We start from the raw sequence: 14,658 nt of genomic DNA, 5'->3' as shown, positions 1-14,658 counted from the left end.
AACCATTCCACTGCCTCTGACATTCTCTCTCTCTCACCAGCACTTTCTAGTTCTCCCCGACCCCAAACCCCATCCCGCAAAGAAAAAAAAAAAATAATCTCCAGAGCGTTCTTTTGCACATATTAAAAAAAGTGCCTCACTTACTGTACATAAAGATACGTGGATTCAACAACTCATTTTACATGCTGTCTTTCTTCACCGACATTTTCCCACAGCTTTAGCAAAAACTTCTGCTACCTTCCTTGTTTTGTCTATCCTATCCAATTCACTTATATTACTATTATATTCGTTACACTTATTCCTAAACAACTACCTATAGCAACGACTTCCACTCTCCCATCCTCCAAATAAACAACTTCACGGTTTCCATTTATCCTCACAACCTTTCTCTGGCCAGAATCAGCTTTCAGCTTCAATCCGAGAACTTTCAGACCCTTTTACAAACCTCTGAGGCTTTTCTTCACCTTACACAATTAACACTGTTCGGTTTGAAAATAACACCCATCTAAACGACATTCACAACATATTTTCCTGTCCCAATGAAGTTTCAAAACAGCCATGAAAACAACACACGCCGTCTGCGATGCAATTTCAAATCAAACCCCGTCCACACTGGATCTCTAACGATATTTTTATTGTTGATGCAGTAGCCATACATACATACATACATACATACATACATACATACATACATACATACATACATACATACATACATACGTAAACCATTTATGACTTGCAATGCTCACTGCAGTGCTCTATCAACTTAAAAAAGATTACCGTTTTCATATTTGACCAATTTTTTTTAACAATATTTCTTTTCAAAATCTGCAGTTTCCACATGGAAGCTTTATACAAAGTTTCGGAAAGGTCCCCAGACTTCTAGTCATCAGCAGCTATTACAATTAAACAAATGGAAAACGATGACATCTGACGACGCACAACTGGAGACATGTGCGATGCTCCTGTTCGCTGGCGATTTCGTTACTTTCCTTCCTTGTGCTGCTGTTAAGGAGAGAACGACCCTCTCTGCACCTACATTTTACTCTCGACTTCCTTTCTATTATACTGTCGACTTTCGCCTCTCACTACAATCGACAGTTTTTGTATTTTCCTTTTTTATGTATCAATTTAACACCCGGTAATTTTAAATTCATCTGCGAGTTAAATGTTCTGTAAACGAAAGCAGACGTCAGAAACTGACAGACGATTCCGTTTTTTGGTCAAACAACGGGCGGGGTAAATAAAATGAGGAAACAGTACAGACTGAAACTGCATACGAAAATAAAATTACGCATACACCGGCACTCTCTGTATTGATATTCGAACAGGAATCACGATATGACAATGCAATTATATCTAAAAGATATTAGGACTCAGAAGGTAGCACAGAGTTAAAAATGATACCACTAAGGAAATTACGCAAGTTCCATATGTATATAAGATAATGGTGAAAGGGATATGGAAATGGCATGTATAAGTTTTCAAACAATCCCTAGGAGAATAAGCACGTGGCAGCACCAGCTGGGCTCTAGCGGGCGCCAGAGGAGTTATTTATAAGACCTAGACCTACCTGGATGAGAACTGTGCGAAGGGAGGCTGAAGATGATCGGAGATATTTAAAGATAAAGCACAGGGAAGACATGAGTGGCGGAATTTCACAGACGCCCTTAGGGTCACGCGGCACTGGACACAATGATGAAGATGAGCTTCAAGATGATTCGACCATTTTGAGTCCAACGAAAGCTATATAAGTAAACACTGCATTATGACCACGCACAATTAAATAAGTCTAAATACTAATTTCGTAGAGAATGATTATGACTGACTGACTGTTTGGTTTACTGTAACAGGCGTCGCCTTATCTGTGGTCATAGACGGCGTAAATAATACTCATAAATAATTGGTAAATATATTAAATTTATGAAACGCTCTTTTAATTTATGCATCAAGAAATATTTTTATGCCTTACATCCATAAATAAATGATATGTAGAACGGCAGGGTAAAACGCACAACTAAAAATTACAAAAATGCCCCTTCAGAAACAGATACAAGTAATTTGGAGTAAAATTCTTACATGTTAATTAACCCCACAGTAGAGAGAGAGAGAGAGAGAGAGGAGAGAGAGAGAGAGAGAGAGAGAGAGAGAGAGAGAGAGAGAGAGAATAAAAAAATTTCACCTCACAAAGTGTTTGAATGGGTGAGAAACCAAAATCTAAAGGAATACACAAAACGAAAAACGAAGTACAATAAACTGGGTGTGTGGAAATGTAGGACGCCGTATAAACTATTCCAACTGAGCGAGAAGAGGGAATTCTTAATTAGAAATGTTTACTATTTTGTAAGAGATTTCCTTAAGTTTTATATCAGAGAATGACAAAATTGAACTTAACATTAAACAACTTCCAAGTTTTCTGAGTTTTAAAAATGCCCATAAGGGATACAAAAACTGAAGGTAAATTCTCTTCATTCAGTAAGAAATCTTCCTCACTTTCCCTGAATACCTAAGCCCATATGACCACCTGAAATCCGTCAATCAGCCTCCCACAACTTCCGAGCAGGTTAAAACGGTGGTTTTAGATTTCCTTTGCATGTACAGAGGACGACCGATATCCAGCTTTCTCATTTCCAGGTGTCACTGTTATCACCTCGGACCGTTATAGCCTCCAGTGGCCTTGCATGGCTGATTTATTACCACGCCAAGAAAGACGCTTCTGGACGCATCAGGTGGATGGCAATCGACGAATGGGGCTTCGCTGCAAAAAGACCAACGCGAAATGTAGCATCCTCCACAGCCTGGTGGAAAATATTTTCCATTTTAAGAAACGGCAGCGGTCACACAAACAGACAGACAGCGGATCTGACGTGATGAGTGACGAGCAGGGAACGCATGACTTCCTTTCCCCAAACTCAAGACACCAACCCCGCCCCAACCACTATATCCCCCCAAAAAGAAAGACCCCTGTGGCCCTCCGGCCAACTCCCCCCCTAGCCCCCACAACCACATGGGTGGTTTGTTTTGCAGGAGTGAGCGAAAGTTATATAAAGAAGGTCTCGGTGCTCTTCATCAGACACTCCCGGCCGCGAAGATGTGGCGACAGGAAGTGACTACAGTAGTGCTGTGTTTAGCAGTTCTGGTAACGGTTGCAACTGCCAGCGGTGAGTGTTGTCCCAATTTTACGTTTTATTTATTTATTCATTTTTAAACTTGCTATGAATGGGGATATACTAAAAAGTCCTCATTGGCGTGTGTCATGTAAGCTATGCGCATTTCTTTGCACAAATATTAAAAACATTTCTCAAGTGAGTTATGTGATTTAAATTTACTGTCTGAAAAACACGACATACGGGACCAATTCTGGAAGTTTATTCTGGAAGTGATACAACGACTTCGGTGTTGTTTAGCTTTGCGAAAACTACAATCCGTTTCTAGTTCTGTAATACAGAAGGCAAAATTAATTTAACCATCCACAGTTGTGAGTTATTTACACAATAAATTACAACATGAATCTTCAGTTTCGATTAAGAATAAAAGTTAACAAAATCGGCAGGTTGGTGCACTTATTTAATAACATGATTTTAATGTTGGAATCGATATAATTCTTACGTTCATTAAATTCCTTGATGAGAATGAATGTGACCAAGTTCATTTGAGAAATGAACTGACGGTGTCCATGCGTGAATGATTAAGTTTAACTAAAGGTTCCCAATAACGCAGCAATATAAAGAGAGAAACAAGAGAGAGCGTAAATGCTCGTTGAAGCTTACCGAGAAATTAAGTTATGTAGCACAACCTCAGCCCTACGGCAGTAGCACACTGGGCGTGCTAGTTTCATGGGAGGCGGACCTCCACCTGCGGGAGATCGTTGCGCATGGTTTCATACATGATAAATTCACGAATGGATAAATACATTTCTTTTATGCAATAACTTTTCATTAACTTGCATCACTTATTATAATATCCTTTAGCTTAGCAGGAAACCTGACATTAAGAACTAAAGTTTTGCAGATAAATTATTAAGATTTTATTGCACTGTAACCACGCATCGCCATCATCAATCATCTTGGAAATTCGCTTGTGACGCACACTTAGCACTAAAATGACATAATTAATTTTTAAAATATTCAATTATCGTGTTCAAATGTAGAAATATTAGAAATGACAAAATTTGGGGGTAAACTATGCTGAATCAAATAATATCCAGAGATATAAAAATTTTTTGCGTAAACTACAATGCCTCAAATCACGAAAACGTAATATACAGACGAGAAACTGTGCATAAATAATTTATGCATACAAACAGCAATTTTGTATTAAATTAAAGCATATAAATCTCTTTGCAAGAAATAATAAATATTTATTAAATGCATGTACAAATGCAGACACGCTTACTGTAGTACTTATAAATACACAGAAAATCATGACATTACCTAATTATTAACACGTTACGGGATGTTTAATCAGTACAATATTAAATTTATCGAAACATACACTTAGGAAAAACCAAATGCATTACACTACGTGACCATTATATGAATGCATTTCACTACAAAATTTCTGCGAGTTTGATCGCATATTATGGATGAAGTGCGCTGCATTTTGCGCAATCAGAAATGACGAAAACCTCTTTAGTTAGTAGTAATGTTACGAAGTTCTGTTTACTGGGGTGCGTTTTGTACGCACATTTCATTCGAATTATCATTGTGCAATACCTTATGTCAATATATCCTTTTAATGATCCGTATACGTTTGGGCGGATGTGTGAATATTTATATGAGATGTTTGCGTGATTATGTATGCTGCCATGTACAGTGTATTTACACAATGCAAACAATGTCAATATAATCGCATAATATATATATATATATATATATATATATATATATATATATATATATATATATATATATATATATATATATATATATATATATATATATATACATTATGAATTGTTTCACCATGGGCATTTTAAACTTAAAAACGTACAGCTCATAGTGCCAAAATTTGTTAGCCCTTCAACTCTCACTAGTGAGGTTGCTTAGTCCATAGCCCTACTGGTTTTGACCCGCTACAGAAGAGTAACTACCAGGTACATAATACACTGTTTAGGTCATGAAAGCAGAGTACAGAAACTTCACACAACTTGCCCAAAAAGTTTCATCTTCCTTGAGAATAAAAATCGAACTTCCAAGTATTCACCATGTACATACACATACAGTATATTATATACTTATTATATATACATATACATAGATATGTGTATATATATACATGTGTATATTATATATACATATATTCTATATATATATATATATATATATATATATATATATATATATATATATATATATATATATATAGAAATCATCAACACACAATCACGTGTGGAACAGAAATAAATTTCTGACTCACGTCGGGGATCAACCAGGTTCAGGTGGAAAGCAAGGGCGTTATCCACTGGGCCACACAAGTCTCAGGTTCCAACTTCTTTTAGACTTGTGTGGCCCAGTGGATAACTTGGCTTTCCACCTGAGGGATGATCCTCGACGTGAGTCATATATATATATATATATATATATATATATATATATATATATATATATATATATATATATATATATATATATATATATATATGAAGTGCCACATTTATGCATGAACTAGGAATGGAGAATGAAGATACTGTGCAGAAAAATTCCACAAAAATAGCCTCTTAAAGCTCATCAACAGTGCATTTAACACCACAACACGTTAACTAAGCATTCACCTGGTGTCAAGGCCGTTTCCAAGTCTCTTCTCCTCCTGCTTTCAACATTTTATAAGTTTTGCGCTTCCCCTTCTTGCAACATTTCCGAATTATACATTACTTTTGCCTACCTCTTGTCCTTCGTTCTTTCCACATGACCAAACCATCTCAAAACCTTTAACCCAACTTTCACTTAATCTAACCACCTTTTTTCCAATACTATCTCCATATTGCTCACAATTTAAAGCCTCCTTGTGCCATTTATAATATGCAATCAATTAAACTGAAGAGCCGTATAATTTTTCCTCTCTTTCATATTACACACCTACTATACATTTCCATGAACGTGTTCACTCAACATTCCCCTGATTCTTTGGCATATATCCTGCTACAATTTGTCAAAATATTTACTCCCAAGTCCCTATCCGAATTAAGTGCTCCCATTCTTTTACAATACATGTTAACATTCAATGCTCCGTGATCCTGGTTACCACATATTCTCATAACTTGACTCTTGTTCACATTTACCCTAAACTTTCTCCTCTTGCAAACACATTCACTTGTTTCTGTAGTTTCTCATCACGATCCCTAATCAGCCTCAGCAAAAACGAATCATTCCACGTTCATTTCACAACTCTCTTTTTCTTACTATGAATCTTTTCGTCTTCACCTAATGTCTTTCTCATGACACCTATTACTTCATCCATAAGCGTATTAAACAGCCATGGCGATAAAAGCCACCATGTCTGAGGCTCACTTCTAGAGTAAACCAGTCACTCTCCCACCTAGCATATATTCTAAACTCTTGGTTCACTTCCATCATAGTAAACTTTTAAATCACTCCCCACAACTTATTTCCTAAGTTACATCCTTATCGCTCACTATGCCGCCCACCTAACAATTCTGTGGTAAGCTATTACTAGTCTATGTATACGATGTATTGATTTACTCTTAATTTTGAAACTTATAACATGCCTCTTCATGGCTAATCTACTTCATGCATCACACAACACTGTCATTTCCTATCAAACCTTCCATCACTTGCCTAGCTTTCTCAATAAAAAAAAATCTTACTATACACCTTCCCCAGTCCATTAAGCAACTTTATGAGCTTATAATACTTTGTCTTTATAATTTTCAGTGTCCCCTGTCACTTTTACCATTATAGGATGCAACAGTTATTCCCATCATCAATTATTTGGAATTTTCCCTTCAAAGCCATAGGATACAAAGACTGGTCAGTCACTGAGATATATATATATATATATATATATATATATATATATATATATATATATATATATATATATATATTATATATATATATAATAATAATAATAATAATAATAATAATAATAAATCAGTGACTGACCAGTCTTTGTATCCTATAGCTTCTTGAAGGGAAAATTCCAAATAATGGATGATGGGAATAACCGTTGCATCCCATAATGGTAAAAGTGACAGGGGACACTGAAAATTCTAAAGACAAAGTATTATAAGGGCATAAAGTTGCTTAATGGACTGGGGAAGGTGCATAGTAAGATTTTCTTTTATATTGATAGATAGTTTAAGTGTAGCAAACTCTCACACATTACACTTCTTCGATGCATGACTCTCTTCCTTCAGTTGTCTTCTAAATCATTTATCCTAAAGTGAGGGTATTCGTCATCATTTAAAAATAGAAGTCCATTAAATACCCATTCATTTGGTCACCCGTGATTACGCTCTTATCACAAGAAACATATATATTGCCTTATTATTACCCAAAACACGTAATCAAAAAGATCCTGCTCCCATTACCCTCATTTTTTCTAACGCCTGATTTCTTCTTTCTGCTGTTATCTTCTGTAATTTCTTTCAAATGCACCATATTCTTTGGAAGCTTGAATCTCAGATCAATGGCCCCAACAGGCCTGTTCCACATGAATAAGGTTTATCTTTTGAAAAAATGATAATAATATCAACACTCGTTCAACTTTTAAGTAGATCTTCACAAGGCCCATAAGAAAAAGTCACTTAAGTAGAAGCTACAATTAAGAGTCAATTTAAAATTCACTAAAGCAAGCATTAACCAATAAAAAATAATTAAATTTTCTACGTACCAACTCTCTCTCTCTCTCTCTCTCTCTCTCTCTCTCTCTCTCTCTCTCTCTCTCTCTCTAATACACCCACGTCTACTTTCCTGGTGAGGATGGCAAACGAACGAGAAGGGCAGCACGGTTTACAAGTCGAGATGTTTAGAGAAAGCGTTCAGATGAAACTGACGTTAAGTAATAATACTCGAGGCAATACAGGTTCACTTGGTGATAATGAAAGAAAGAAGGAAGAGTCCTTAAGCAAACTGTCATGGTCGCCAACTGTTGCCCTTTCAAAATGCTCTCGGGGGCCCATATCACTAAAATGAGTAATGGTTAATTGGGAAACTGAGGAAATTTGTCTGTAATGCAAGCTGAGTTCGTGCGTGACTCTTCGTAGTTTTTTTTTTAATAACAAACAAAAGGCGTTTTATGTCAAACCCAAATGATCGTGCACATATTGCCATCGACTAGTAACGGACAGTTATCAAGATCCGAAGTAAATCTTAATAGATTAAGAGACAACCTCCCATCAGATTTCCTTGAGGAAAAAAAAAATTAAATTAGTACGCAAAGTTATCCACTTCCATTTCGCTTACTCATAACATCACGGGAAGGTGTAAATACTTACACTTAACGAACGTCTTGCATATAGGCGTGCAATGAAATCTTAATTTCTAAATTCCAAGAAGTTTTGGATAAGCTTTCCACCTTAAACATACCTCAATCCTAGAAAAAATCAGAGCATCCCGATGCTTTACAGCAATGCCTCCGAAGCTCATGAGAAATCACACCTTGTTAAATAAGCTGCTTAATGGTATTCACTAACTCCTACCATTTACCAGGGTAAAATTAAAAAAATAATCAGAAAATGGGACAAGTTCTAAGAGCACTCAAAAGCAACAGGCCTACAGAACTTAGAAATCTGCCTGAATTTCATTTGTTATAAAGTAAGGTAATCTGAAGCCACACAGAGAATTCAAGAAAAAATAAAGGCCCACAGTAATACGAGAGGAGAGTTACGGGTAACCCAGTAAACACTGAGCCTCCAGCCTAGGGCAAGAATCAGACTGGCAGGATTTTGAACCACCTGTCCCAGATTCGGAGCCAATGCTTTGACTACTTCCAATAATAATCGTTTAATTTTAAACGGATGGAGATTAGAACAAGCTTATATTCACCGTTTACTTGTGTTTTTAACTTGAATTTCAGCTTACCAGGTCAACTGATTCTTTCTTCATCAATTTTTCTTTAAGACTGTACTCTGATTTAGCATACCCTATTTACTTATCTAACTTGCGGCTTATTTCATTAAAACTACCAATTTGCTTAATAATTACTGCAACGCAGACTTTATTAAAGAAATTTAATGTGCTTTAGTTTACATGAAGCAAATGGCCACTATTATACTTGAATCTACACTGGATACTTTTTGTGCCGGACGAGTGACGAGTGCTGCTCGAATGTCACCGAATATTACTACTATAAAAGTGAGGCTAAATGGTAATAATAAAGAATATAATACATATTCTAAAAATCATCATAATTAATATAGTAACCACTCACAATAACTAGCTGTCCTCGGATCAGTAGCCGAGACAAGAAAAAAAAAGCAGATACGCCTAACAATGAACCGAGCAGTTCATTGTTGCAATCATTGGAAGCGAATTTTTCTCATATATCTAAGAATTGTACTGAACACCCGAATGTTCGGAAAAAAAAAAAAGATGAATCAGATTATTCAAATACCTAAACAATGGTTACAATTTCCCTTGAGTCAACGGTTCGGTTCTGAAAACGAAACTTTCCAAAGAACCGTTACAGAATATAGCCGCTCTCAGTGGCTCTGAGCGAGGTATTTTCTGAGATGGAGAGATCCAGACTCCCATCTTTCAAGACCAGTTCACACTGCCAGGATATCCAAAGGGTATAAATGACTTTCTTTTCTTCTCCAATCTTCCACAACGAATGTGGTTAGGAAACTGAAAGTCAATATAACAAGCAAGGCAGTTAAAGACAGCAATAAATGTAAAATGCAACAGGTAGGTGTATCGGAATTCACACTGGAAAAAATAAAGCCAAAATTGGAAGAAAACTCTTGCATACCAGAATTCGACAATATGTAAATTTGTCTGCAAAAAGGTGACAACATTCTTAAGAAATAAATTATTACTCTCTGAAGTTTCTTGAAGCCATGCATGATTGAATAGTCTCGACTCGTCTTAAACATTAGGCTTCAGCAATCTAGGATACTGCTGCGTAGACTCCTAAACTCGAGGATGACACTTTTCCTTTACGTAGGTGAAAATCCCCTACTCCCTCTGTGTATCTATGATCTTTTTTTTTTTTAGTAATTTTTAAGTTCACTACCACAAAGCTTCATGTATTTTCCTCTAGTGACCGGCCCAGATTTGAAAAGCCATGTGACACTGTCTTTTAACCACCTACGCACACACAATTCAAACACACAGTTTTATATATACATATATACAGTATATATATATATATATATATATATATATATATATATATATATATATATATATATATATATATATATATATATATATATATATGTGTGTGTGTGTGTGTGTTTTTGTGTGTGTGTGACCTTTTTCCATGGAGTTGTGGCTTTAGAAAAGCCAACCCTCACGGTATGCCATAAATATTTAAGGCGGAGGCTGACAGCTTCAAGCCCTTCTCCACTCTGGCTGCGACGCACCATAAGCTATTTAACTACCAGGTGCTTCATTCACCCCTTAGAGTGAAAAAAAAAAAAAAAAAAAAAAAAAGACTTAACGGAACGCGCCTTTATCGATCCGACTCGTCCTCGAGGCTGGTGAAAATGTATCATGAATCCACATCACGTGTTTTTTTTTTAACCCAAATTTAAATTTCTTTAATGCATTATAAATTTTTACAGGACGGATTGTAGCCATAATATAAAGGAAAACGGGACCTTTCGTACGTTTGCACAACGACCATTACCAGATGGACATAATAGAAAATGAAGCGGAAAATTGATATCATACTGTAACTGTGTTATCAACTAGTGACAAATAGTATACAAAAAAATAAAAACACATATCGCAGGAAGATGGAACTCCTAAAACGTTTAGGTTAGCCGGAAGACATAAAAGAGAAAGAACAGGGCTTCCCTCAATGTTATTGGTCGTTATAAGAACCTTGGTTGCTGTTACGGACTCCTCGCAAGAGCAAATGGTCCTGGCTGGCCCGAGTTCAAAATGATAATCACTAAAAACGCAGCACGAAATCCTTGACGCTATCCACTTTTTGATGGTCTTGCTCTCTACCCTCGTACGGCCCATCAGACAAACGTTTTTCTATATCAGCTGAGCTTCTAATTTTCTTGAACCAGGCCTTCAATGTCATAATTTTTTTTTTCATAAATAAGTCTGAAATGGCTGCTGGAGTACCTCCAAGTTGCACATCTTTGAATTTTGGAACCACTTCATTGACTAGTTTGGGTGCCGAGTACTTTAAGTCGAGTTTTCTAACATATTTGTTTTATCTTGACTCCATTTCCATTCATGTTCACATTTCCTAGTCTGGAATAGAAGATGCTTGCGCAGCATCAGGACCATCATAAAATAGTTGATATCAATGATGAGTTGTGTGTCAGTTTCTGACATTGATCTCCCTCGGTGAATGACTCGCTGCTTTCCAGTTTGCTACGTTGATCGGAGAATGTGCTTTTGACTGCTCTTCGCCTGCCAACTTCAGTGTTGCTAGGAGTTATACGAAAACATCATTTTCCAGCCAACACATCTTCCGATGTCTTCCCAACTATGTTGTGCACTTTACTGCCTTCATGGAAAAAACCACTGGAACTAATGGTATCTTACCCCGCATACATGAAAACATAGTAAAAGCAATCTTTACATATTCACACTTGCCGTTTGAGATATATATTATTATTCTCTTTAACGTTTTAATTACCTGTGCTGCCATAAATGAAAGTTAACCTGGTGCTAAGTCTATTTTATTACAGGCAAATTATTGGTCCAGTTTTAGTTTTATTGTGTCAGATATTACAAGTCCTTCTTTTTGTAAATTTACTACTTTAGGAGACTGAAGACCAACCAGGAACTTGTGGTCTTGACAAATTTGCCGTATTCATTAACTGATTTATGAAATTTAGGCAGTCACACCATGCAATGAGGCACTTTCGGCCATTCAGCGATTAAAACAGTGAGAGTGGTTGGACAGCATGATAAAGAGATCCACAAATCAAAGGAGGTGAAGCACAAGATAGGTTGGACAGCAAGACTGAAAACGGGAAGAAGGAATGGAGGAAAAGTAAGACTAAAAAAAGTGGGTGCAGCAAAGGGCCGAGGGGACGCTGCAAACAGCCTTTAGCAATAAGAACAATGCACCACATAAGGTGCACTGACGGCACTAAACCCGCCCCCCCAACGAAACCTTTTACCTTATTATCAGAAACTTCAAAATGGCCATAACTAGGAATATTCGACTCTCCCAGATCTTCCTATATTATTACAACCTCAGGATAAGCCTCACTCATCCTTAAAACTAGCTTTCACGGGTTGCTTAAGGTGTCCATATAATTGAACCTAATCCTAATTAAAGGGCACCATTTCCATTTAACAGCGAAAATATTCAAAGGAGAGAGAGAGAGAGAGAGAGAGAGAGAGAGAGAGAGAGAGAGAGAGAGAGAGAGAGAGAGAGAGAGAGAGAGAGATTCTCGATTTAAAAAAATTTCATGTCACTAAATGAACTTATTATACATAATAGATACTTAATTTAATGACAGAACTGATCAGCAAATGGCGCAATGTTATTGTTCAGATACCTAGAGTAACGTTATCATAATCATCGGTACTTTCACCTTAATCTAGCTCCACGTTCCAGAGTCAAGTATCACTTATGTTTAAGAAATTGTCTTAGAATTCAAGTGACTTATTCGAACTTCCAAGGCACTTCCTAAGGTATTGGAAAACTGACCTCCGATCACAGGGAAACCAGACCATTCAATAGGTTGAGCTGAAAACGTGAAAACTGGCGCATTAAAGAAATTACAAGTATATCTGATCAAAACCAGTTAGGATGGATGAGCTAGGCATTGAAGAAAAAAACTTTTGACTGAAAAATAGAAAAAAGTCCCATCTGATATACCAAATGAGAGCCGATAACAAGCCTTTAAAAATAAACACAGATGACGATCATGGTGATATTAAAACGTTCCTAAAATAATTGCAGACAAGAACTTGTAAAATTTTTATGAAGCTGAGCACATCATAAATTGCACTTTAACAGTTCTAAAGAACTCAGGCACTTCCGCAGGTTCCAATAGTGATGTGCTGTGTTCCTCTCCAACACCCCAAGCGCCCTGTCAATCGCAAGATCCCGTGACTGTTACGCACTACTACGCGTTACGGCGTAACGCTTCCGCCACAGTAATTGAGCAGATCAGGAAGAGGGGCTCGACATTTATGAAATGAGTGTGCGGATGATAGATAGGGAGGAGCCAATTACGATACGCTACTTCCGACCAGATTTTGTAGGGCAGCGACACAACAGTGAAAGTAAAGATGCATTGCAAGAAGTGAAATCGTTAACGTAGCAAAACCGCAGAAATGCATTCGCTGTGCAGATGAGCCATTACCTACTGACGAAATGTCTGATAATAAAAGTGTTTTTATTTGCGTTTGACCAAGTTCCCCACTTTTTATGGCCAAATCATTAGTTCGCTAAATGGTCTGAAAGCATACGGTATTTTTCTCATTGTCTTCTTCTTCTTCTTCTCATTGTCTATACTTCTAAAAATATCAAGTGTGGACACAGGAGTGGCGAAGATGCAAGTAGACCGGTTTGCAATTCTCGAGGACTGAATTAAGCAGACTGCTTAATTTTCGCGCAAATAACACTTATGAAAAATAACACTAAAGCCAATATTTGCAGATAATGTACAGTACTGGATACAAACCGCTGTTGGGAAAAATGAATAGTAATGATCGAGTTAATCGTAATACATGTACGGAGAGAAAAAATCTTCATTGCACATAAGATCCTATAATTTACAGGGAACCGAGATTTCTAACTTAAAGACCGAAAATACAGTACAAAAGAAACCGTTTACCTTCAGTTTGCAAAAGTATGACTGCACAAATAAGTGTAACCTTAGTAATCTAATTAAACGTTACGTATAATTAAGCGTAATTACATCTGACAACTGTTATTCATAGAGCTATTTAGTATTCATTTTGAAGGCATTTGATAAAAAATAGGTCACTGAATAAACTACAATGAACTGGATGAACTTAGAATTCACACAGACTTCTGTGTCGTCCTCCTTTGCTTCTTTTCTCGTAGGAAAAAAAATTCTCGCACAGATATTACGCTTAAAAGCAGTAGGAAGTATAAAAGGATCGTAAAAACCAAAAAAACGTGTGTTCTAATTCACCTAAGCAGGATGACACAACTATTGGGATTTTGTGACTGTCACCCGAGCTATTCCTAGCGTTGCTCTAAGATTTAAAAAGAAGCGAAAAAAATGGTGATACTACATCATGAATCAAAGATTTTCTATTCAAAACACATTCCAGAGTGTAGAGAAAACTGGATGGAGAAAATTCATCATCATTACAAACGTTTTTACATCCGCTCTTCCCTTTGTGGGATTAGAAGTCAAATGAGTTCTCTCCACCCTTCACTGTCCTGTACTCCTTGTTTTACTGAACTATCAGGCCTAGGTCTTTATCTCTCCCCTTTCTTCGTAGCCTTGAGTCTTTCTACAGCTCTTCGTTCTCCAGCTTCCATACCTATTGTTTTTCTGACTACCTACTCCTC

At 36.8% G+C, this 14,658-nt stretch overlaps 1 protein-coding gene across 1 annotated transcript in view; it reads left to right on the top strand.

The window, feature by feature from the left end:
- The first annotated feature begins 3,048 nt into the window (after positions 1-3,048).
- The window catches only part of ChLD3 (Chitin and LDLR binding deacetylase 3), a 39,203-nt gene continuing 27,593 nt past the window's right edge, over positions 3,049-14,658 (top strand). The window contains exon 1 of the mRNA XM_067099859.1: positions 3,049-3,161. Coding sequence (XP_066955960.1) covers positions 3,092-3,161 — 70 coding nt within the window. The 5' untranslated portion in view covers positions 3,049-3,091. The remainder of the gene's footprint in view (positions 3,162-14,658) is intronic.

This window comes from Macrobrachium rosenbergii, chromosome 55 (genome assembly GCF_040412425.1).
Source record: "Macrobrachium rosenbergii isolate ZJJX-2024 chromosome 55, ASM4041242v1, whole genome shotgun sequence".
NCBI classification, from domain to species: domain Eukaryota; kingdom Metazoa; phylum Arthropoda; class Malacostraca; order Decapoda; family Palaemonidae; genus Macrobrachium; species Macrobrachium rosenbergii.
This window is presented reverse-complemented; position numbering and strand designations above follow the sequence as displayed.